General features: G+C 42.9%; 1 protein-coding gene across 4 annotated transcripts in view; it reads right to left on the bottom strand.

The window, feature by feature from the left end:
• rnf220a (ring finger protein 220a) overlaps positions 1 to 19997 on the bottom strand; it is a 164368-nt gene extending 144371 nt beyond the window's left edge. Inside the window, exons 1-2 of one of the 4 annotated variants that reach the window (XM_029453171.1) lie at positions 19650 to 19997; positions 5581 to 6795 (exon numbers count right to left, since the gene is read on the bottom strand). In XM_029453171.1, coding sequence (XP_029309031.1) covers positions 5581 to 6235 — 655 coding nt within the window. In that variant the 5' untranslated portion in view covers positions 6236 to 6795; positions 19650 to 19997. The remainder of the gene's footprint in view (positions 1 to 5580; positions 6796 to 19649) is intronic. The other 3 variants (XM_029453170.1, XM_029453173.1, XM_029453172.1) reach the window with 3 other exon arrangements.
• Positions 19998 to 22273: the final 2276 nt, after the last annotated feature.

Raw genomic sequence — 22273 nt, 5'->3', positions numbered from 1 at the left:
CTCACCCAGGGGGAGCTGCCAGAAGGGCAGAAGGGCACACACTTGGGGGTAAACAAAGCCACCACAAGTAGGACAGTACCCGATGTGTGTGTGTGTGTGTGTGTGTGGGGGGGGGGGGGGGGGGGGGGGACTGACAGGGAGGCAACATGAGAGGGACAAGCCTTTTAACATCTGGCTAAGCACTGACAGGAAGACACACACACACACACACACACACACACACACACACACACACACACACACACACACACACACACACACACACACACACACACACACACACACACACACACACGGGCAGGCAGGCAGGCAGGCAGGCGAGTCCCAGTCCTAATTATTAGAACACTCTTACTTAACTTAACCCTGCCACTAGACCGTGACAGGCAGAGATGGAAGGGGGGAGGGAGAGGTGGAGGAGGGCAGATTTTTGTGAGGACAAGGAGAAGGATGAGCGTTCTCTCTCCTTGGCAGATTTTTTAACTCTTCACATGCCGTGGCAGGGGATGAAAGCATAGTAAAGGATTTTTAGGTTTAAAAAAAAAAACTGAGATTGAGGGTCGAAGCCCCACCCACATGGTTTGATTGACAGGTAATGTGTGGGAAGTGGAGCGCAGAAATCCCACAGTTATGACTGCTTAGCACTAAAAATGGACAACAAAATTCAGAACAAAATCTGTTTGTCATCCATCAACATCAGTTTGACTATCATCCATCTTCCCTTTGTGAGAACTCTCTTTTCATTATTTTATTTTCCTCTACTTTTTTTTTTTTAGCTACAAACATTTGGTCTACTTCATCCCCAGAAAGAAACAACACACATGACATTTGCTCTGTGGAAGAGGGAAAAAAAGATGAACATAAACAAAGATCGCTAAAAAAAGAACAGAAGAAAGGCGAAGAGGATGAAGAGGAGGCCTCTCGCGGTGTGTTTTAACAGCTGTGTGTGATGCACTCTGTTAAATGTTGAAACTGCTATGTTGATGGGAATACGAGGAACAGGTTGCCAGGCAAGTTTTTAGTTCTAGTTTCTTGGATTTTTTATCAAGACGTCATCAGTTCAGGTCTAAGAGGCGACATTCTGTCAAGAGATTTGACTAAAGCAAATCGAAAGTACTAATACTAATTCAGCGACATCTACCTGTCTGGTGTACTGTCTTAAGAATTCCTCTGCTTTTATGTCAGTCAGGCAGATGGGATCTGCATTTCAGCTCACCATGACACCGTCCTCCCTATTTCCTTCTTTCCTACAACCTTTTTTTTCTTATTGCTTTTATCCCTTCTTTTATCTCACCCCCCTCACCCCCTCCCTCCCTTCCTGCCTCATACGTTCTTTCTCCTCTCTCTGTGCTGAAAGAATTTGTTTTATTTCTTTCCCTGGCAGCCATTTTTGTTTCTTTTTTCAGTTGCACATATGTCTTCTTGTTGATTTTTGAATCTTATTTAGTGTATTTCTTAATTGTGTGCGCAGAGAAATGACCATTGAGAGGGGAAAAAAAGAACGAAAAGGGAAAGGAAGAAAGGAAGATGAGGAAGCTGGGTTAGGCATTCAGGGTCAGGTTCACAGAAAATCTCTCAGCCTTGTAAATGTGGAGAGCGGAGAGAATGTAAACAAACAGACTACAGCTGTCACACACTCATATGGGGCGGTGCACACACACACACACACACACACACACACACACACACACACACACACACACACACACACACACACACACAAGGGGAGGGAGGAAGTGAAGGAAAAAAGGAGAGCAAGAGGCAGAAGAAAACAAAGATGATGGAACGTGCTTGACACTGATACACAAACACACACACAGAGCTTCACATTGACACGTCGTGCAAAAACATCAAATCCCCTCCACAAACAAACAAGTGCACTGCGAAGTGAGAGGGGGGGGGTTGTGTCATTTGTCAACAATGCCATTAATTCCAATCACACATCCCATAATTCCATTTTCTTCTTCAACTGTATACGCACAAAAATCCTCCTCTGCTTTGTACCCCTTCTTTCCTGTGCTAAAACCTTACACTGTGAATACAGTAAATGTTAATAGCTTTTACAATGATATGACATGCATAGTCCTCTTAAGGCATGATGGGGCCTTTATGTGCAGGTTTAGCGGCTGACAGGTTAGCGGGTTTAGTTAACAGCCATCGTGCCTGCCGGTGCAGAGGAGGGCTTTTGGAAGGCTTAGCACCGAGTAGGCCACTGTTGCTTGGAGTGGCAGGCTTGACAGAATTGCATGCAGGGAAGTTAGGGTTGTTGGGTTTTTTGAAGCCGTGTTAATGCCAATTTAATTTTTTTGTGTGAATCTAAGAAGAAAGGATCACCTTCACACCTGGGATTAACTAGCATAAAAAAATGATTGGATTGTAATAGGATAGAACTAAAACACATATACTCAAGATGTAAATGAATGGATGTGAGACGGGTGGGACGTAGCGGTGTTAAGAATCTGCATCACATGTAAGATACGGTCACTTAAAGCCCTATGCATTCTATTTTTTTAAGCTTAACTGTTGCCTGAAATTGAGTTGCAGGGCAGGTGTTAAAAGGGGTAGTTAACCATAAAAGAAATCTAAAATACATATTTGTCCTCTTACCTGCTATGCTATTTTTCAATCTAGATTGTTTCGGTGAGTTACCCGCCAATCCTATCACCAATCTACCAACCTATCATGGCGAGAACAAGGCTTATTCTCACTCCTTGTGGGTGTAGTTTGCTAGAAAGAAAATAGGGAAAATTCTCACAAGGTCGTTGGACTATCTTGAGTAACCAGGTTACTGGAAAGAGACATTACTGTCAAGTTTCTTTTAAATTTATTTTTCCATTACAGGTAAGAAGAAACGTGTGTATTTATGTTTTTGGCGTGAACTGTTCCTTTAACTGGATAATTGAAGTTGTACTTATACTACTAGGTGGGAATGCGTTTGAAAAGTACCTTTTTCAAAACCAAGCTATCTCCATTATAACTGAGCAATTTAGTTTTAGTAAAGACGTATCAGCATTTTAATGACTAAATTGCATCCAATACATGGTTTCAAAGTCCATGATATGCACTAGGTGTTTTCTTGCGAGTTAAACTATGTAGCCTATGAAACCCTAAAGATTTTGAGAGTCCATGTTTTGAAAACCTTTTGAACTTAATCTACTTGTTTCAATTATTTGTTTGCCATTATGTACATGGTCAAACTCCTGCCAAAAATATTAAATCTTTTGCAGCAGAATCTCTGTATGACACCGTATAATCCCAAGCATTATAAACTTTTCTTTTTTCTCTGTGAGATTTTCGAGAGGTATGTGTGAAGCAGCACGAAGGCTGCTAGTTAGCTAATGTGTGTGTGAAGCAGCGAGAGCACTGTTCTCATGGGATTGTACCAAAGTGTTGTTTGTTCTTTACGCCTCCACTGGATAGCCAAAACCAGTGAAGGAGAACCCATAATTCTTTGCTGTAAGCAGTGCCTCTGCACATCCAATTGCATTAGAAGCCTATGGTAGAGCTGGAGGCTACTTGTGCCAAGATTTAACCTGATTAGATACAGATCCAGCCGTTCCAAAAGACAGCACAGGAGCCCTGTACCCATCTCCTCTTCTATTTCTGGCCCGTCTTAGTGCTCACAAATCTGTAGTGATAACATGGCACAACCACAAGTCTCTTGAGCTCCAGTAGCTTTCGCTCAAAGCCGCCACAAACGGAAAAAGGTCTATTTCAAATGCATGTGAAAAAGGTTTTAAATTAGCAGTCTAATGAGACAACAATTGGATCCAATTTCGTAGGCGAGTTGTCATTTCTTTCTTACTCTTCTCTCTTTGTCTTTGTCCCTTTCCCTCTCTCACTTTATGTGCTTCTTTGATATCTTTCTCATTCCTCCTCAGCCGGCCACCGGGTGTCATTTTCCCAATTTCCTTCTCTCCATTCCTTCTTTCATCCCTCTCTTTCTCACCCTCTCAGTCTCTCCTGCGGTGGTCTTTTTATCGGATCAGTCTCAGGTCGTCGCCTCTGTCTCTCATGTGTTCCATCAAGGATGCATCCCTCAAACACACACTCACACACACACAGGCTCTACTTCTTCCGCAAGAAGTGAAGAAAGAAAGAAGGAATATAGAAGTTAAGACAACAAAGGAGAGATGACGTGAATTCAAGAAAGGAGAGACAGAATGACGAAGAAAGGAGACAGATTTTCTACATACTATACTTTTACTATAGGCACGTCTCTGCCTGTCTCTCTCCTAATTTGTCAGTGAGATCCGATGCAGCTTGTTGACATGTGTAGGAGATGTCGGTGCTCATGCTGAGAGCTGTTTGTGTGTCTGGAAGAGTGTTTGTGGGTTTGTGCTTGGAGCTCTTACAACCCCTCTCCCACCGCTTATTTATTACACCCACACACACACACACATACACACACACACACACACACACACACAAACGGCCTGCCAAGGTTTGGGGTATGTGGGTAAATCTTTTGGCAACGGGTCTGCCAGCGTGGAGCAATGATGAATGCTGATGGCAAAGAGCATGGCCACTCTCTGAACCAGTCACTCGCACACACACACATACACACACACACAAACACTAATCAGATTCCCAGTGCGTGAGGGCCAAATGGCATCCTTCCACTGGCGAATGCTAATGTGACCAGTGGAGCTTGTGGACTTGTGAAACAAGGATAGGGGGAGCCAGGAGAGATGATGACAAGAGAACATAGATGGGATTGTTTATTGGCGTGTGTGATGCTGGTGTGTCAACATTTGCATTATTTTACAAATTGCAGCAAGTTGTACTTTGGTTTTAATTTGAGAGTTAGAATTAGATTTGGGTGTTTGTGTGTCTTGCTGTATAGGTTTGTGCATGTGTTCTGTTTGCAGGTTTAATTATTACAACTTTCTGTAGAATAACCCTACAAATATGGTGGTTTAAGTTGTTTGTTGGATGAGTATTGGAAGTGTGACATTGTGTTTCGGAGAACATACATCAGTGCAAACATTTCCAATAAGCTGAAAGAAAATGCGTAATGGGCTGTGGTCTGACCCCTCATTTTACCAATACCAATTGCACAACATATCATTTTGTATCACTACAAAAGCAATTTGGGGCTGATTTGTGTTTGCACTGGAGGAGAGCATGTGTCAGTATTTGTGATTTGAGTGTAAATGTTTTGTTATGTGAGCTCATTGTGCAATAAGTTCCGAGAATTTTTCTTAATATCCCTTACAAGGTATTCTTCTATACAGATGGGTGACAAATATGCATTTAAGCAAAAACTCACCATAAAGCCTTATTAATGACAAGCCTGGATTTTCTGAACTCTGAACTGTACTGGAGAGACAAACACTATTTGTCCAAAAGATATTGTCTTATTATGTGTTTTTCAAAGGTGGTGGAGAGCACTGTCTAACATGTTGCTCCAAAATGACTGCAAAGTCTATTGCATATGATCAAATCCTTCAGTGACCCCTTGTGCCCTGTAATGTTGTGTTTCCATGTTTTGCCTATCATTTGTGACCCATCTGTCAATGTGTTTAATGTGGTTCTAGTTTCCTTGAGTGCAATGTAAAACAGCTATCAATAGTTACTTACAGCGTTCAATGCGGTCCTCAGGGCTGGAGGAAGTCTCTCGATCAGACAGGAGGCCTGACACAGCGAAGATCTTTTTCCCACTGTCCTCCACTGCTTTCAGGGCGCTGCTGGGCGAACTTCCAGGAGGGATCTGGGAACCGCCAAAGTCGTACTCTTTCCCCTCCGCATCAGAGTACCGCAGGTGGGGTGAAGCATCTGCATCCAGGCAGCCTTTGAGGCGCTTGGCTGGGGTGAACGCAGACTGATACCCGCCTGGCACTCCGTCCCGATCATCCGGAGGTGAGGCGAAAGGCCTGAAGGCGCCGACCCCACTGTGATTCAGCATACTGATTGGCGAGCAGTCCAGGTTAGGTGGGGCAAACTGATGATGGAGGTGGAGGAGGGATGGAGGAAAATCCCTGTTGGGGAATCCTGGTGGGACTCCGCCTTGGCGGTGGTACATTGATGCAAAAGTGTAAGAACCATTGTTAAATGGCAAATGGACGTCTTTCTCCACAGAAACGGGGACCCCAAATGGACGTGGCTGCTGGCAGGGAATTGAGGCATCCCGAGAGGCTTCAGCAGTGGAGGCCAGGACCATGAGGGCCGGGGAGGCCAGGGGGTTGGGCAGGTAGGAGGAGCTCTCCATCTTGAATGCTGCCCTGTGGAGATCCATGTTTGGAAGGAAGAAAGAAATTGTAACGATTTTAGGGGAGGAGGAGATTATTCCTCCTCAATACAATCTGAGACAATGTCCAAGATCCTTGGAAAGGGTGTGAGGAAGTGAGGGAATCTGGGTTGGAGACTTAAGGGATTTGGCTTTTTGAAGGATGGGGCTCAGAAAACAGCCGTTTGTAAGAAAGAAGAGTATTCTTAAAGAAATCAGCCAACGTCAGTTCAAGTTGGCTTGAATTCAGTTCATTTCTCTTAAGTGAGCTAAAGTGAGTTAATTTGTCTCCAGCCAAATTCACTTGAGCTCAGTTCAGTCCAGATCATTCCATGCCAGGTAAGTGCTGTTGGGTATATTCAGTCCTTGACAAACTTCACAGTTTGGACGACTTCAGTCCAGAGGATAAATACAATAAATTGTCACGTTTTTCCTCCCGGGTATTAAGCAGTAAAAGCCTTCCGTTTGGAAAGTTTGTTGAATGTGTTGCCGAAGCCGAATGGTCCGAAGGGGGGGTGGACATCCGTAGGTCGTCAAAGCTGGTTCCTCATCTTCATGTGGTCACCAAACTGAGGGGACACAAAGCACAAGAATTAGTTTGACTGATTTTCCCTTCACACATTCCTTGAGGTTTCTGTTGTTCTGGACAGCCATCAAAATATATTATCCGTGCAGACAAAAGTGCGTAAATCAGCTCATCCTTATTAAAAATTCACATCCCTATGCGCACCCTTTCACATTTATCTTAGACCTCCTTGTCTTCTCTTAATGATAGATACTTTCAGAGACAAGAGGCGTGCTGCTTCTTCAACTGACAAAGATCTATATCTTGACCTCAATCTGTATGTAGTGGAAAGTCTGGGAGTGGAAAATGTTTTAATAAAGGAGCGTCTGGAAGTCAAGGCTTGAAGTCGAAACCTTTGGGGACGGAGCGTTCTTAAGCGGACGCTGTTGTTAAAGCCACAAATTTAGAACCTCTTGGGAAAAAGTGTCCTCCAGTTGACACTGTTGGTCAAATCCTGTAAATCCCTGCCCTTTGACAAAAAACCAAGAACTATTTCAAACCCCAAACTTCTCCCACTTCCCCCTCCCCTTTTCCTCCTGCTCTTTACAAAAACTTCCCCAAACTGTTTCCACATCAGAACTTTCCATTGCGATTTCTACAGCCCTCCACGTCTCATCTCTTTCCAAATGTCCCCTCCTCGTCCTCCATCCTCCTAATCTGTCCATCTCCTCCTCCTCTTCTCTCCATCCTCATCTCCTCCTCTCATCTCCCTAGCGCTATCTCTCCTCCCTCCCTCCTCCATCTCAGATCTCGGTCTAAGCCGCTTAGCCCTACCATCTCCCAGGATCTTACTGGACCAGAACCACTTGTCTTAAGATAAGGACACACATGCACGTACACATATTTCACCGACACACACACATCTGATAAAATGCCATGTGGCTCAATGTTTAGCTTGACACCCGACTCGGTGTCGAGCTGAACTCTTGCAGGCAATGCTACCCTCTCTCTCCTATCTCTCTATCTAACCACTTTTAATTCGCCAAATTTTATCTGTCCTCCCTTTCTTTTTACATCTCCCCTGTCAATCTCTTCTCCTCTCATCCCTCCATCTCTCCCTCCCTCCCGTCTCTCCAGCACTCTTCTCCCTCGGGTGATTCAGATGGGTGATATCATATCAGACCTCTCCATCTGCCATCCACGAGCCAGAGGAAATCTGACTGAGTGAATAAATTAGCCGTACTTGACCTCACGACCCCCCCCGGCATCCGTGGCAACTGACTAGAATCTTCCCTCCCGGGGATTAGATTGGAGCGTGCAATTGGCCGGTCGAAGGAACGCAGAGAGGCAGCCGATAAAACGACCAAATAACATTTCAGAGATATTTATCCCCAAAGGGCAATTTGAAGGTGGCATGTTAAGCGTACAATATGTTCAAGATTTAGAGCAGGTGAAGATGTGCTTGTCGTACATAAGAGATTGTGGGATTTTGCGCATGGTTTCTGGATTAAAAAATAATAATCATTCAGTTCGGCTTACATGCAAATAGGTTATCATGAGTAATTTTACATCATTTTATTAAATCAGATACAATTAAATGCCATTTAGCACTAGGAAAAAAAACCATATCATGAAAGTCACCGCTGCCGTGAATAAAATTCAACACCAATATAACTTTAAAAAGGTCAAACACGAAGTCATGTGCACACATACATAAACACACAACAAACACGGTATCAAGTAGCGGCCCGCTCTCGACGAGCTTCAAAGCTGCGTTGACTACCAGCCAACATCAAAGGAGAAACTCCCAGGGAAATGAAAGGAGAAAATCTTTTATAGCTATCAGCTGTCCACAACACTCATTCAAATCAATTTCCAAACCTGATCTCGGCTTTGGCACACTCCCCCACCTCCCACACACACATACACACACACACACGCCAACAACTGCCAAGAGAGAGGAGAGGGCCCAGAGACAGAGAGAGATGGGGAGATGTGAGATGTTTTACATTACCGCAAATGTACAGTAGACTACTGTGGAGTGTTGAGGACGGCTTACGCTAACACGCCTCTGGTCTGGACAGATGCCACAGAGTCACATTACCCGCCTCTCTTCTTCCTCCACCACCTCCTCTTTTCACCCTCTCCTCCCTGACTACCGCAATCCATCCTGGAAATAGCACCTTGAAAATGTAGCCATGACAAAACTCCTGTCTTTCTTTCTCCACATCCCTTTCTCTGTCTATCAGTTTACTCCCTCTCCTCCTCTCCCTCTCTCCGTCTTTCTCACTTTCTCTGCCGGTGTCCTCTCTCTGTTCGCGCTGTATATCAGATCACTCTTTCTCCTGTATAACCTCTAAAGTAGGAGTGTGTCTGAGGTGTTGATAGCGAGGTAATACACTGATAAGTACCGGGATATTTCAATTTTATTATCATTACCCAGCAGGCCGAGGGGCGGCAAGTGAAGGGCCGCTAACGTGAAGCAGCCAATCCAATAAGAGGACACTGGATATTCCCTTACAGGCCACAACGGGAGAGGAGAGGCTAGGAAACAAGGTGGTGGAGAATAAAGGAAGAGGAAATAAGAGAAGAGAGTAGATGAAAAAATGAGAGGCAAGGAAACAAGGAGAGGAAAGGAAACGAGGAGAGGACAGGGGAGAATAAAAGTAGGGGAGAGGAGATAAAAGGAAGCAAGAGGAGAGGAGGGAATGGGCCGGGAGAGAGGAAACTATAAAATATGAGAAGAGGAAACAAGAGAGGAGATGAGGAGAGGAAATAAGGAAAGGAGAGGAGAGAAGAGGGTGTGATATCAGAGCAGAGGGTACGAATCTCTGGGTGATTGACACAAGCTGGCTGCCTTCTGGCCTTTTGTGCATATGTGAACACACACACACACACACACCCACGCACACACACACACACACACACACGTCTGCCCGCGTTTAACTTTTGTATTTGCTTTTGTATGGATGCTTTCACATATCAAAAACATTATTCTGTATGTATTTCAACGACACGTGTAATACCACACTGATAGAAGTGCCATAAAGCTTTTAAAAGCAAGTGATGTTTCTCACCTTATCTCTAAAACAACAATCATAATTCCGGCTGACACGCACCTATGCATGTCATCAATATACAAGTGCAATTACATCTAACGCACACACGCATAATATCAGTCTGTGCCACTTACAATCCCATTTGCCACCGAGGGATACCACCCACACATTGTCTGACACCGGGTATATGCATTTTATAATAGAAAATGTCACAGGGGAACATTTACCACGCTGTCATAATTTGATTACAGTGTGCAAGAATGATACAGCTGTCGGCACGATATTAAATACAAACAGCGAGGAGGGCTTTTCACGTCAAATCTGCACTTTAAGTGACAATGTCATGCCAGTCTGCAAAATTGCAGTGTCAACACCAATGTGTTTTAACATCATTCTGATGGGGAATTTGACTCGGGAAATATGAGCTACCGGGAGGGGGGCTGCAGGAGAACTCCCTAGATTCTATGGGAAATAATTTGTAATTGTGGTCATAAACATTACTATTGTTCTTTAAGAATAAAGATAGGATTATATTTGCTTGTTAGAGAGCTCAGAGACAGATTTTCAGCGGTTGAAGGTATTTTGATGGTGTTATTATGGATAGAAAATATCACTTTAGGCCTCCAATGACAAGAAGTATGATGGTTTCCATATAAGGCTTCTATGTAAAGTCCACACGTTACAGTGGACTACTTCTTTGGAGGACAGAAGCATAAGCAGAAAAGGAAAATTGGATCCAAATAACTACACTGGTGACAAAGAGCACTCGTTTTATCGAAGCCTTCCTTTTTGTTGACTGGTGGGAATAAATATTTTTCTTGCATGGCTGCTTTGAGTGTGTAACCAACGCTTTTGCTGTTCCAACACGGCGCTGAAACTTGTCAGATCGAGTTTCCCAGTGTGTCTGCTGAGTTTTGGAGAGGAACGAAAAGGAATCCAATTTTTGTGATAAAAATGTCTTGTCGACTGTGACTGGTGTGTGTGTGTGTGTGTGTGTGTGTGTGTGTGTGTGTGTGTGTGTGTGTGTGTGTGTGTGTGTGTGTGTGTGTGTGTGTGTGATTGCTGAGACTGTCGGGAAGTAAAGCAGCTGAAGTTGATTTTTCCCTTTTTTTTAATGGAGACATAGAGAATAGCAGTCAAAACCGCAGGCCTGTCTAAATGTCTGTGTGTGTGTGTGTGTGTGTGTGTGTGTGTGTGTGTGTGTGTGTGTGTGTGTGTGTGTGTGTGAGCACACACTTCCCGGTCGTGGGTATATATTTAGAGATTGTTGACAAGCGTGAAAGTGCCACTCTTACATTTTATGCCACTCTTACGTTCTCTCTGGTGAACACACTCACACATCACTCACACAGACCAGATCAGGTACAGACAATTTAGAGACTTTAAAGAATAAAACACTTTGAAAAACAAACTAAAGTGAACTAAATTGACCTAAGTGCATGACAAACCATGTAAATGCATGCTTCCATAATTGAATTAGGTATTTAATAAGCAGAAGTTTGAAGCATGTAGTGTTTAAAACAAAACACAACTCTCCCGAGAACAAAATGTTCATGTCCGAAAAGCCCTAAAGATTTACAGCCTTTAAAGTTTACCCTCAGCCTGTGCCACGCTTGTTCTCTTGCCGTTCTTCACCCAACCCCTCATCTTATTTCAGGCTAATGGCAGAACTGTACATTTTAACCAACCTAAAAAATCAACCACATAAATATTTATAGGAAACCATCAACCTCTAGGACTATCAACAAAGGCAAGTTATACTAATGCCATCCTTTGAGATTGAAACAATTAAATATCATTGGAAAAAATGTATTATTTAAAATATTTTATTTATTTATTTAGTTGCAGCCATTTTCATAGAAGTAACGCCACTAACAATCACAAAAGTGTGCATCCTCGTTCATGAATTAAGTCCTTGATCATGAGAGAAAACGTCTCAATGCATATCAGTGCAGCTCACATGCATGCCACATTAACACGGCACAAAACAAGACATAGGACCAAAAGGCGTATTTTGTTTTCTTGGACTGGTTTAGTCTTTGAAATGGCAAAAAACTATATTTTCCACTGCAGACACCATTGTGAAGAGTCATTTCAGCCAAAAGACAAAGAAAACAGTGCTATTTAAAGGCTGCTGTCACAAGTTAAATATTTGCAGTCACGACACTTGGAGAGAAACGGAGAAAGTAAACTGCCTCTCTGTGCAGTGTGTGTGATTTTTTTCGCATACAAAGCGCGATCTGACCCGCACACAGGTCCACTCAGTATTCCAGACGGACTGCGGTGTTTGTGCTTGTGCGTGAGGAGGTGTGTGTATCTGCGTGTGTGTTTGCTGATGTCCGATGCAACAGTCGATACTATTGAAATCTACTCATTCATGTCTGGCCATGAGGCAAAGCTCAAATGTCCTTGTGAATAAGAATCACACCCATTTATCCCCCCCCCCCCACTCCTCTCTCACTTTCTCTCATATTATTTGTCCTTGTCTTAACTTTCAGCTGTTAAACCCTAATTGTGTCTCCAAATGAATTTCAAATATCCAATCTCATGTTTCTTCCTTTTCTTTCGCCTCTCTCCGATATGAAATCTGTAACCAGGTTATTCGCTTCAGCCAACAGCTGCTGCAGTTAACGGGAGACATATGCATCGGCAGTGAAAAATATTAGAGTAAGATTTGATAATATACAGACACACACATCATCCCGAGGTGGATAATGGCACTCGGGCAATATTCAGCAACAAAATCAATAAGGATTGGACAAGCTCGCGCGAGTGACCGTGCAAGCTTTGTGCAGCAGTCAACTATCAACACATACATTTTGTAGAATGTGTTACTTAACATACTTCAATTCATTTGTGTTCTTTTTAATGTAGGAAGAAGAAAAAAGAAGAGGGACATCCTTCTTTCCCAGACTCACTCTCTCTCTCTCTCTCTCTCTCTCTCTCTCTCTCTCTCTCTCTCTCGCTCTCTCTCCCTGTGACATTCATGCAATACTTCCTGCAGAAAAAGCAAAGAGGATTTACTTCTCAAATAAGCCTTTGTGATTTTGGAGACAGAGTCATGGCCGCCAGACAAAAATCATTCTGGAAGTCGGCCCTGACCTGTGGCAGGGATTTCTATTCATGGCAGCACCAGCGAGGCCCAGTTCAGCCGGGGCCAGCTAATTCCTGGTACAGACAAGGCTAAATGGGAAAAGCACACCATTCCATTGCTCATAGATTACCACCCCCAAAGTGTATTTTTGGATCATTGGTAAACCAATTCCCAGCATCTATTTCCGTTCTTTTTCCCCGAAACGACATTTAATAGATTTATTTTGTAATATTTGGCTGCTGTCAGGTGCAGCAGTATCGGCCGGTATTCTGTACAGCATTGCACTTTTTTTTATGTCATTTGAAAACAGTTTATGTGATCAAAAGAGTTCCCAAAGTAACAATTAATAGTCACAGAAAGCTGTCAGAAATAATTTAACGTCACTGGATATCTAACAGAGGACAGAATTACAAAAAAAGACCCTCCCTTTCAACTTGAAATGAAACATTTCCATGTGCTTGATTGATGTTGCAATTTATATGTATGCCTGCAGCTGCAACACGGAGCTAAATGGTAGCTAGAAAAGACACCCAAGAGTCGACAATCTGCTCTTATGCCTCATATTCATCCGTTTCTGTTGAAAGCTACAATACTTCAAAACGTTTTGGATTCTCAGAGACGAGGCACTCACTCACAGAAACCTCACAAGCCTGACAGATGACACCAGTGTGTCTCTGCTGACCGACAGGTGACGGAGCTATCTGCCCTGCAGGAGTGTGACTGAGTGTGTGTGTGTGTGGCACCGGCCACCCTGCTATGACTCTTTATTGCTGTGCTGTGCCGACATGTACAACAGCAGCCACTAATCTAGCTGGCTGGCAGGCAGACAGGCGGCTGGCTGGCCGGTTTGTACTACAGGCTGCATGCGAGTGAAAGCCAATTAGCTCAAGTTTAACAAGGAAAAAAACTGTTGCCAGGTACACTGTTTTTTTTCTCACAGATTCCGCAGTAATAATCCTCTATTGTGGAGTTAATAATGATAATGAGAACAATGGGGAACGATCTGCTCTGCATGGAGGCCAGAGGTCAGAAGATGCTCGACCAACAACCAAATCTTTAACTTATCAAAAGGCTGCCAAGCATACAATGTGAATATCAAAGTGCTCGTGTGTGGTCATGCAGATGCATAAAGGTGTATGTATTTAGGCATGGCTTGGTGAGATCAGGCCGTCTGTATCAGTCTCCCGCCTGGATGCCCGGCTGGCTGCACGGAGAAAAATGATAAGTAGGCTACACAAATACTGCCTGTCTGCAATCGATGGACGCAAATGCACCAACAGTGTCTTCTGGGGAGGTGTGAGGGGTGGGGGGGGGGGGATATTAGCTTATTTTCCAAGCAGGGAGCTTGTGATCTGGCTCACGGTGTAATTGACGATTCGAGGAGGAGGGAGGGGGGAAACCTGAGAGAGATATGATGTTGCGGTGGGGGTGGAGGGGGGTAGACACAGAGAGAAAGAGACACGGAGCAATATGGAGAATAGAAAGTATCTGACATCCGACACAACTCCTCTCCCCCGCCATTAGGCTAATTCTTTGACTTTCTCTTGTTGCCGATCGCGTCTCCAAGTGATATTTCCCCCTGTAACGGTATTACCAGTGACTGCCTTCTCCAATGCAATCAACCCATTAAACACAGTGCTGCATCCCCTACTGTACATGGACTGATTTCCTTCCGATTGAAAATGACTGGGCATGAGCGACTCCGCTTTCCTGTCATCAATAAAAGGAATAACTGGCTCTGTGTGCGTATTTGCAGAGAGAGGATTCTTATTTGCCCTGTTTGTTGGTAAATAATCATCTCATTAATATCAAAGCTGAGCATTTTTTCTTTTCTTTTTGCATTTCCATGTATTTTCTAAAATATGACAAGAGAATAGGATGTGATTTATATGATTTATACTGCTTCTGTTAGCTGGTAAAATATGATGAAATCTCCCTCATTCACATTTGAATGACTTGATTCATCAAACAATAAATAGAAATCCTGAAATGTATTTAAAAAGAAACAAAACTAATGACAAGAATGCAGTTTAAATATTACACATGAAAGTGAACTGTGTGTGAAAAATTTAAAATTAAAACTTTTGATGCAAACTCAAACAACAAATCAATCAGAATCGCCCCAAACGCAGTGTGCGTTTCCATTGAGTGTGGGGGGGGGGGGGGGGGGGGGCACACACCATTTTGTTGGTTTGATAAGCGCGACAGCCCTACAATATCCATCCATTAAATGATTGCATCCGGCTCTTCTTAATTATGGTGATTATAACAGCGATAACGAGACAACAATAACAGAAAGTTTTGAGATGCACACCGCGCAGGACGCGCTTCCTCTCCAAGGGGAGCCGCTCTCGTGTCGGCGCGTGTTCAAACACTTGCTATTTACCGGCGACGCGTTTATTTCAATTACCGTCTGCATGTCAAATTAGCTCTCGCATGTAGTGTTTATTAGCACAACAAAATAATAAAGCACACACGGGAGGAGCGGGAGGGGGAGGAGATGGAGAAAAGAGGGGGAGGAGGGAGTGAAGAAGAAGTTGGTTCTGCTTTTAATAAAGAATGAGGAATTAGTGCATATTGATAGGACTTAATAGACCAAGGGGGGGTCATCAAACTCGCGAGTGAGCGATCCATGGTTAATTTACTATCAGTGTCATGTTATGGAAGGGAGATGTGAGAGGGGGGGGGGGGGGGGGGGGGTGCGCGTCATGACGCATTTATATTCCCAAATATGAGAAGATGGGAATATATATATATATATATATATAGGCCTGAATACATGCACATTTATAGGAAATGTGTTGAGAGAGAACAGGTGGAAAGAGGTGAGTTGCATGTTCTCCCCCTCAGAGGTGGCGTTAAATAAAACTTGCAGCCCAAATCCACATTACATTAAAAAAATATATTTCTGCTTCTAATCCTCTAATAAAAACATCCTCATCTGATGAATATGATTTTGAAGCTCCCCACCAGCTACTTAATGATTATCTACGTGGCGATAAAAGTGAAAGTTAACTGGTTTCCTGATAATTAAGCAGGTGGGAGGATTTTTTGTCTCGGACGTGGCGCTTCTTCGGAGCCAAATTAAAATAAACTTCTCTCCCTGCGGCCATCGATCCAGCAGAGAGGTGTGAAATGGACATTAATTTTAGTTCACTTCTCGCTGCGCAAAGGAGGGGAGCAGGCGAGATCAATGGCGAGCAATAACAGCTGACTGCTGAGAGAGAGAGCGAGAGAGAGAGAGAGAGAGAGAGAGAGAGAGAGAGAGAGAGAGAGAAGGGGGAGGCTGGGGGGGGGGGGGGACTCGAAAACGCTGACAAACAAATCATCTTTTGCTACTTTTCCTCCAACCTCGACACTTTCCCCCTCTTCTTTGCGCCTACAGACTCTTCCTTTGGGAAGGGTAGAAAGAGATGGGGCCTAAATGATTAAGTAAAAAAAACAAACACATTCTGAGACTTTAAATTAAATATCGAGGTTATTACGTTGCATTTGGTTGAGAAAATAAACGTGCAGAATTACTCGTAAAGGCCCGTTTTGTGTTGTTTCATTCAGTAAATAATTGAATTCATATTTCCGGCTGAAAATAGGCATCATTACATGTGATTTATATCTGTGTAATCCCAAGGCTCCGAGTCTCTGAATTAATACCAAACCGATTGTTACACACAGGAAAACTCACAATTAAAATACATAAAAAGTAAAGATAAATATCTGAGTTTCATAGAAACGTATCAATAAAAAAATATCAGGTTTCCGTAGCGTGTTTAAATGTGGAGGTGAAATAAGCGGCGGCCTGTAAATCACTGATGTAAAAACTGAAGCAAAAAAATAAAATGATACAGAAATTGGCAACGTGGTGCATCACTCTGGATGACAGCAAGACAACAAAACACTTTTAAATAAAGCGAAATATAATAAAGCTTAAATTAGAAAAACGCAGCTTTACTTTGTCTTAATTAATAATAAACATCGGACTATTTAAATGATCGTTTTAACACTTAAAGTAATGGACCAGAAATCAATCTGTCAACACAGTCTGAAAGTCTAATTACCATATAATTAAAAACATAAGAATCAAACATTAATTTTGTTATAAAACCGCCTTCCTGCGTGTAAAGATTAACTGGAAAAATATGAAATAAAGCTTTACTCTGCATAACATTAATCATCTAAATTATTGATCCAATGAATGCATTTACTGATGTGTGTAATATATAGAGGAATGGGCTGTGTACCATCGCCTTTAATGGAAAAATGTCATATTTCATTTATGGATAATTAGGCTACAGGTGCTCGCTTTTCTTCATCAGCAAATTGATAATGATAAGAAATAAATAAGAAATATGCAAAACTAAAAACTTTACGGAAACAAGTCAGCATGTATGTACTTTTTATGACGCTATTTAACATGTTGAAAATATGGTTTCTGTTACATCTCCTCTTCTGCCCAATTTTCCACTTGTAAAAGATCATTATTGCTCGCTAATGCGCGTGTATTGGAAGTGGAAAGGCTCGGCTGGTCGTTAGAAGTGAAGGGCTGGTTGATCTGACAATCAATACAACCAATTTGAATGGATTCATCGCACTGGCTTCACTGGATCTGGGTTTGGAGTTTGTGATTTTTGAGGAACTATAATTCAATCTTCACAGTGCGGTGAGTTCAATGACCCGCCTCGGGTGCACCTTCGCTCCAAAAGTGTGCTTTTACGCACTATTTATTGCTGGCAGTGAGAGGACTTTTCAACTTGGAAATTACTACTAATAGGTCCGCTGCATTTTTCCCACACTACTAATTTTATTATTCTCTGGTCTGGGTGTTGAGGCTTTGTGCGGGAGGGCGCGTTGATCCGGGCAAGACTGCTCACTTGTTTGCTTCAGTGAGGTCGTTCTCAAAATAATAAAATAAAATGAAAAAAACCAGCATGGATGTGATTAAAACAAGGCGCCTACACCAGCAGAAAAATAAAGGCTGGAGTAGAAAACTCAATTATAAAAGATCAGAAGTTGTGAGTCCTGACAAAATAAATAAAAAGTAAGGGAATCTCATCCACGGTTTTCATTGTCTCCACCCGTCTCTCTAAATAAGAACTTTATTTTATTAAAAATAAAAATAAAATAAAAACTAATTAAATGTCACGCCATGTCTAAAGCGTAAAATAATTAAAGGAGCGAGGTCACAAACAAATTAAAGAAAAACACAAACTCCAGTTATAAAGGCGTGGAAGTTGTTTGCCAAAAATGTTTTGTTTCCCCAAATCTTGGGTTCTGTTAAAAGTAGTAATCCTTTCTTCCAGATGAGACACGGTAGAACGCCGAAAATGTAAATGAAAAGTTAATGTTGTATCCGGTGACACCGACGAAGCAGCAGCGGGACCTGGCGCTTGGGGTAAGCCGATTTTGGCTCACTGTGCTCGGCCATGAAGCCGGAAGGCCCCCGGGACTTCCTCTGGCTGGGCGCTGCTTATTTAGGGGGAGGATGTAAATTATAGTGGCTCCCTAGTTAACAGGTGTTTCCCAACTGTGTGTAGGCCCGTGTGTGTGTGTACGTGCACGCGCATGCTACGCAGCGAGTCGCCTTTCTTTTTGAATTCAAGCCGTCTGTTTCTCTTTGAGAGAAACTGAGAATAAATTGTTGCGCATTTGAGGACTTGCATTCACACACGCTTATAGGGGGAGGGTTTTCTGTACAAACACTTTTCTCTTTGTTTTGTTTTGTATTGTAGTTTTTTCAATGTTTTAGTAATTACATTTCTACATTTTAATTGCTTCAATCACATTTGGCTGAATATAAATAGACCCGAGATTAAAACGCAGATTCGTTTATGAGGATTATTACAGTATGGCTGTGGTCCAGGAGTCCTTCATAAATGTGTATCTGTGTTAGTGATTCATTAAAATCAGCCTCATCAGAGGGTTTATTGGACCCAAAAAAAACAGGGCCAATGTGCGGCCGTTTAATCCACATGTCCTCATCATTATTAGCGCTTTAGTGCTGCAAGGCAACAGTAACTTTCACTGAAAACCAGCGAAAAAAATGAAAAAGGGAGCTGTAAACACTGCTGTCCTTATGTGAAGAACGAAAACTCAACTTTAAATAAATAGAATCAGTGCAGGCCTTCTGACTAACGTTTATAATGGAGGATCTAGCTGGGAATAGAACATGTTTCGGGAGCTTCGCAGCAATAATAAAGATTAGTTTCCCAGAATTTGATTGTATTTCAAATATTTTTTTCAAGGATGTAATCATTAATTCTGAAAGGATATAACTTGCTTTCATCAAAAGCAATGACAAATGCAATAATTACAGTTGTACAAAGTTTAAATATCGGTTGTAGTGTGTGGCCGTGCAGTACTTGTAATGTACTAATGTATGATGATGGTAATGGCATTGACACGCGCACTATACTGAACAATTCAAGTGTTTTCAAGAAACTACTTTCTTGTTTGGGAACCTAGAATATGCACACACACGCGTGCACACACCTCAAGAGACATAAACACATGTAAACGTACACGCGTGAAAGTCCGAGTCCAAACGGAGACAGACCGTTCCGTGACTTTTTCTATTTATTTATTCTTTAAGCCTGGAAACGCCACCGTGCGCAGCGACCAAAGCGCAACATTCCTGAGAAAGTTTATTGATAGGACTCGAAATCCGCTTCTAAACCAAAAAGAAGCGGCGGGACGCGAGAAAGGTGTGGAAACACAAACTGTATGAGCTTCAAACCCAACAACAACAAAAAGACAGTCGGTGTTACTCACCTCGCCGAGGCAGAATCCGCTTCTTCTGCAGACGACTCCTCGGTTTCCGGCTTCTTCTTTTTTTTTATCCTCACAACAAACCGAAAACTTTTTTCTGCAGGGTGGGAATATCAGTAGCAGTGGCCCTTCTGGCTCTTGCGCAGCAGCACCGGAGATAACGGGAGGCGCTTTGTGGAAGCAAAAGTAGTTAACACCTCCCTGTTAGGTTACCAAAGCGCAGCCAGAGAGGAGGACAGAGAGAGAGAGAGAGAGAGAGAGAGAGAGAGAGAGAGAGAGAGAGAGCGAGGGAGGGAGAGAGAGAGAAAGGCTGATTTTCCACAAACACAGTGTAAAGTGGGTATCAATAGCGCAATCGCGCGTGCAGCCCCTGCGCTGAAACACCGAGAGGGACGATCAGTGAGAGGAAAGAGGAGTGAAGCCGGTGAGGGGAGCGCAGGATCGCAGAGACGGTGGCAGGCAGTGGTGGTGGTGTGAGGGGAAGAGGAGGGGGGAGTGGGGGTCTCACAGTGCTCAACAGCGACGTGTGTGAGGCTAGAGCTGGGCTGCGCGAGGCTGAGCGGGGAGTGCGGGGGTGGTGGAGGGAGGGAGGGAAGGAGGGGTGTCCAGGGTCCAGAGCGCTCCGAGGTGCAGTGCTGCCGCGCAGCGCTCGGGTCGTTCAATAACTGACAGACAGACACACAGACACACACACCTATCTGCCTTTTTTTCTTGGTTTAAAACAATACACTTGTATTTTAAAATCATTACCTCTTAATCATTTCAATGTGAGGGCTTTTTCTTTATTTCTCTTGGCCATAAAATTGGCCACACACACAGACAGAGGGCACAGCAGTTCTTCCTCGCCTTCAAAGATCACTCAGTTTCCCCTCCTGTGGGAGATCAGGGGATCAGTGTTAATTTGTGTAAGATACAATCAGTAGTGACAATATTTCCTCCATGACAAAGCCCACTTCACCAAAACGTGTCTTTCTTTTTCTAGTTCCACAAAATAAAGAGAAATTACGAGGAAAAAGAATCGGAGGATAAATTTAGTTTTTTTATTCCTAGTGTCCGTGTGCATGTGTGGACACTGTTTCTGAACACCCCCCACCCTTCTGCCTCTCCCCTCTGTCTGCTGTTTCGTTCCCCTGGGTGATTTCCACTGCGCTTTGTGCGCAAAGTGAATGAATTATCCCCCTCCTCCCTCTCTCTATCTCTCTCTCTCCCTCTCTTTCACCCGTTGGAGAGACTGCTTGCCATGAAGCCAATGAAGTCCACCTCTTAACAAAAAGAGGTGGACTACCAGACACTCTTATAAAGTGCGCACTAGAGACTGAAGTTAGTGAGACAGAGGGAAGTTCACTAAGCCGGCAGCTGTGTGGCAAAGTCCCCAGCATTGATTAACCAAAACCTCCAAGACATTTACAAATAAAGCAAGTACATGATGGGAAAAGTTAAGCCAAATACCAGTGAGCTGTTTTATTGTGCAACATTTCCAAAACTTCCTCTTAGGAAACATTGTTTTGCAACCGGTCTTGGTTCATTTTTCTAGAAATGAAAATTTTAATTCAAGTTATTTAGCGTATTCTTTCTTTCCATTAAAATTACTTCTTGACTGTACCTACTCTTCCATCCATACATACTCTTTCAACTACAATCACATTTTTAACAAACTCAGAATTAATCTGGGAAAAATAACGAGATAAAAGCTTATTTATGGTACGAAGACACAAACTATTAACCTTGGAATATTTCCGCATTTGTGGGGGAAATTATAATATAACATTTGTGCATACTGTGCTTCTGTGTGTGTTTTTTGGAGGACAAGACATAATGCATGTCAGTGAGAGAAAGTGAGAGAAGCCTCCTGTCCCCCGTCTTCCTCTCCACTACACCCCCCTGCTGGTCACATGAGGAACTGACCATTACTACTAACAGTTTAAGACTAACGTTTTTTCTTCTGTGGTTACTTCCGTGGGGTGAATAACTGTAAGCAAACTGAGTGCTGCTGTAGTGACACAATTCTGGTTTGATGGTAACTGAGAAGTGAAAGGGTATAAAACAGGTGACTGTTATTAAAAATTAGTTCTTATAATAAAGCACATTAATATAAACAAAATTACTATTAGACTTCTAAATCTGAGGTAAAAACTAATGTTGGACTGCATGGATTAAAAATGTCTACCTGCAATGGAAAGGGCGCTTAGTGGGAAAAATGTATTTTATTTTTAGGTTCACATGACATTCTCCTGAAACTAATAGTTTAAACTTGTAGATAATTGCAGATACATTGTTCTTTGCCTTCAGATTCATCCCAGCGCTGTAGATCTAAGTGCCAAAAAGGCTGATTCCATGCAATTTCTGCCTAAAAAATGTCGTCCCCCACCTAGCGTTCATCATCCAAGACACGTGATGGTTATCTTATGGAACTTTGATCTGGTTTCACGCTATAATACACCAATGTTGTAGGTAACAATAGCGTGGGAAAAGTGAAGAGGGTTGTGTGTGTGTGGTCTCCATGAGGGGCAGCAGCAGCAGTAGCAGTGCCATTAGTAGTGTGTTGTCTTGCTAATAGGCTCAGTTCGGAGTCAATGGGCTGACTGAGGAAGAAGACCATCCATGTATTAGATCCCACTCTATTCAAA

This window comes from Cottoperca gobio, chromosome 17 (genome assembly GCF_900634415.1).
Source record: "Cottoperca gobio chromosome 17, fCotGob3.1, whole genome shotgun sequence".
Classification (NCBI taxonomy): Eukaryota; Metazoa; Chordata; class Actinopteri; order Perciformes; family Bovichtidae; genus Cottoperca; species Cottoperca gobio.
The sequence above is the reverse complement of the archived record's forward strand: the minus strand, read 5'-3'. Positions and strand labels throughout refer to the sequence as shown.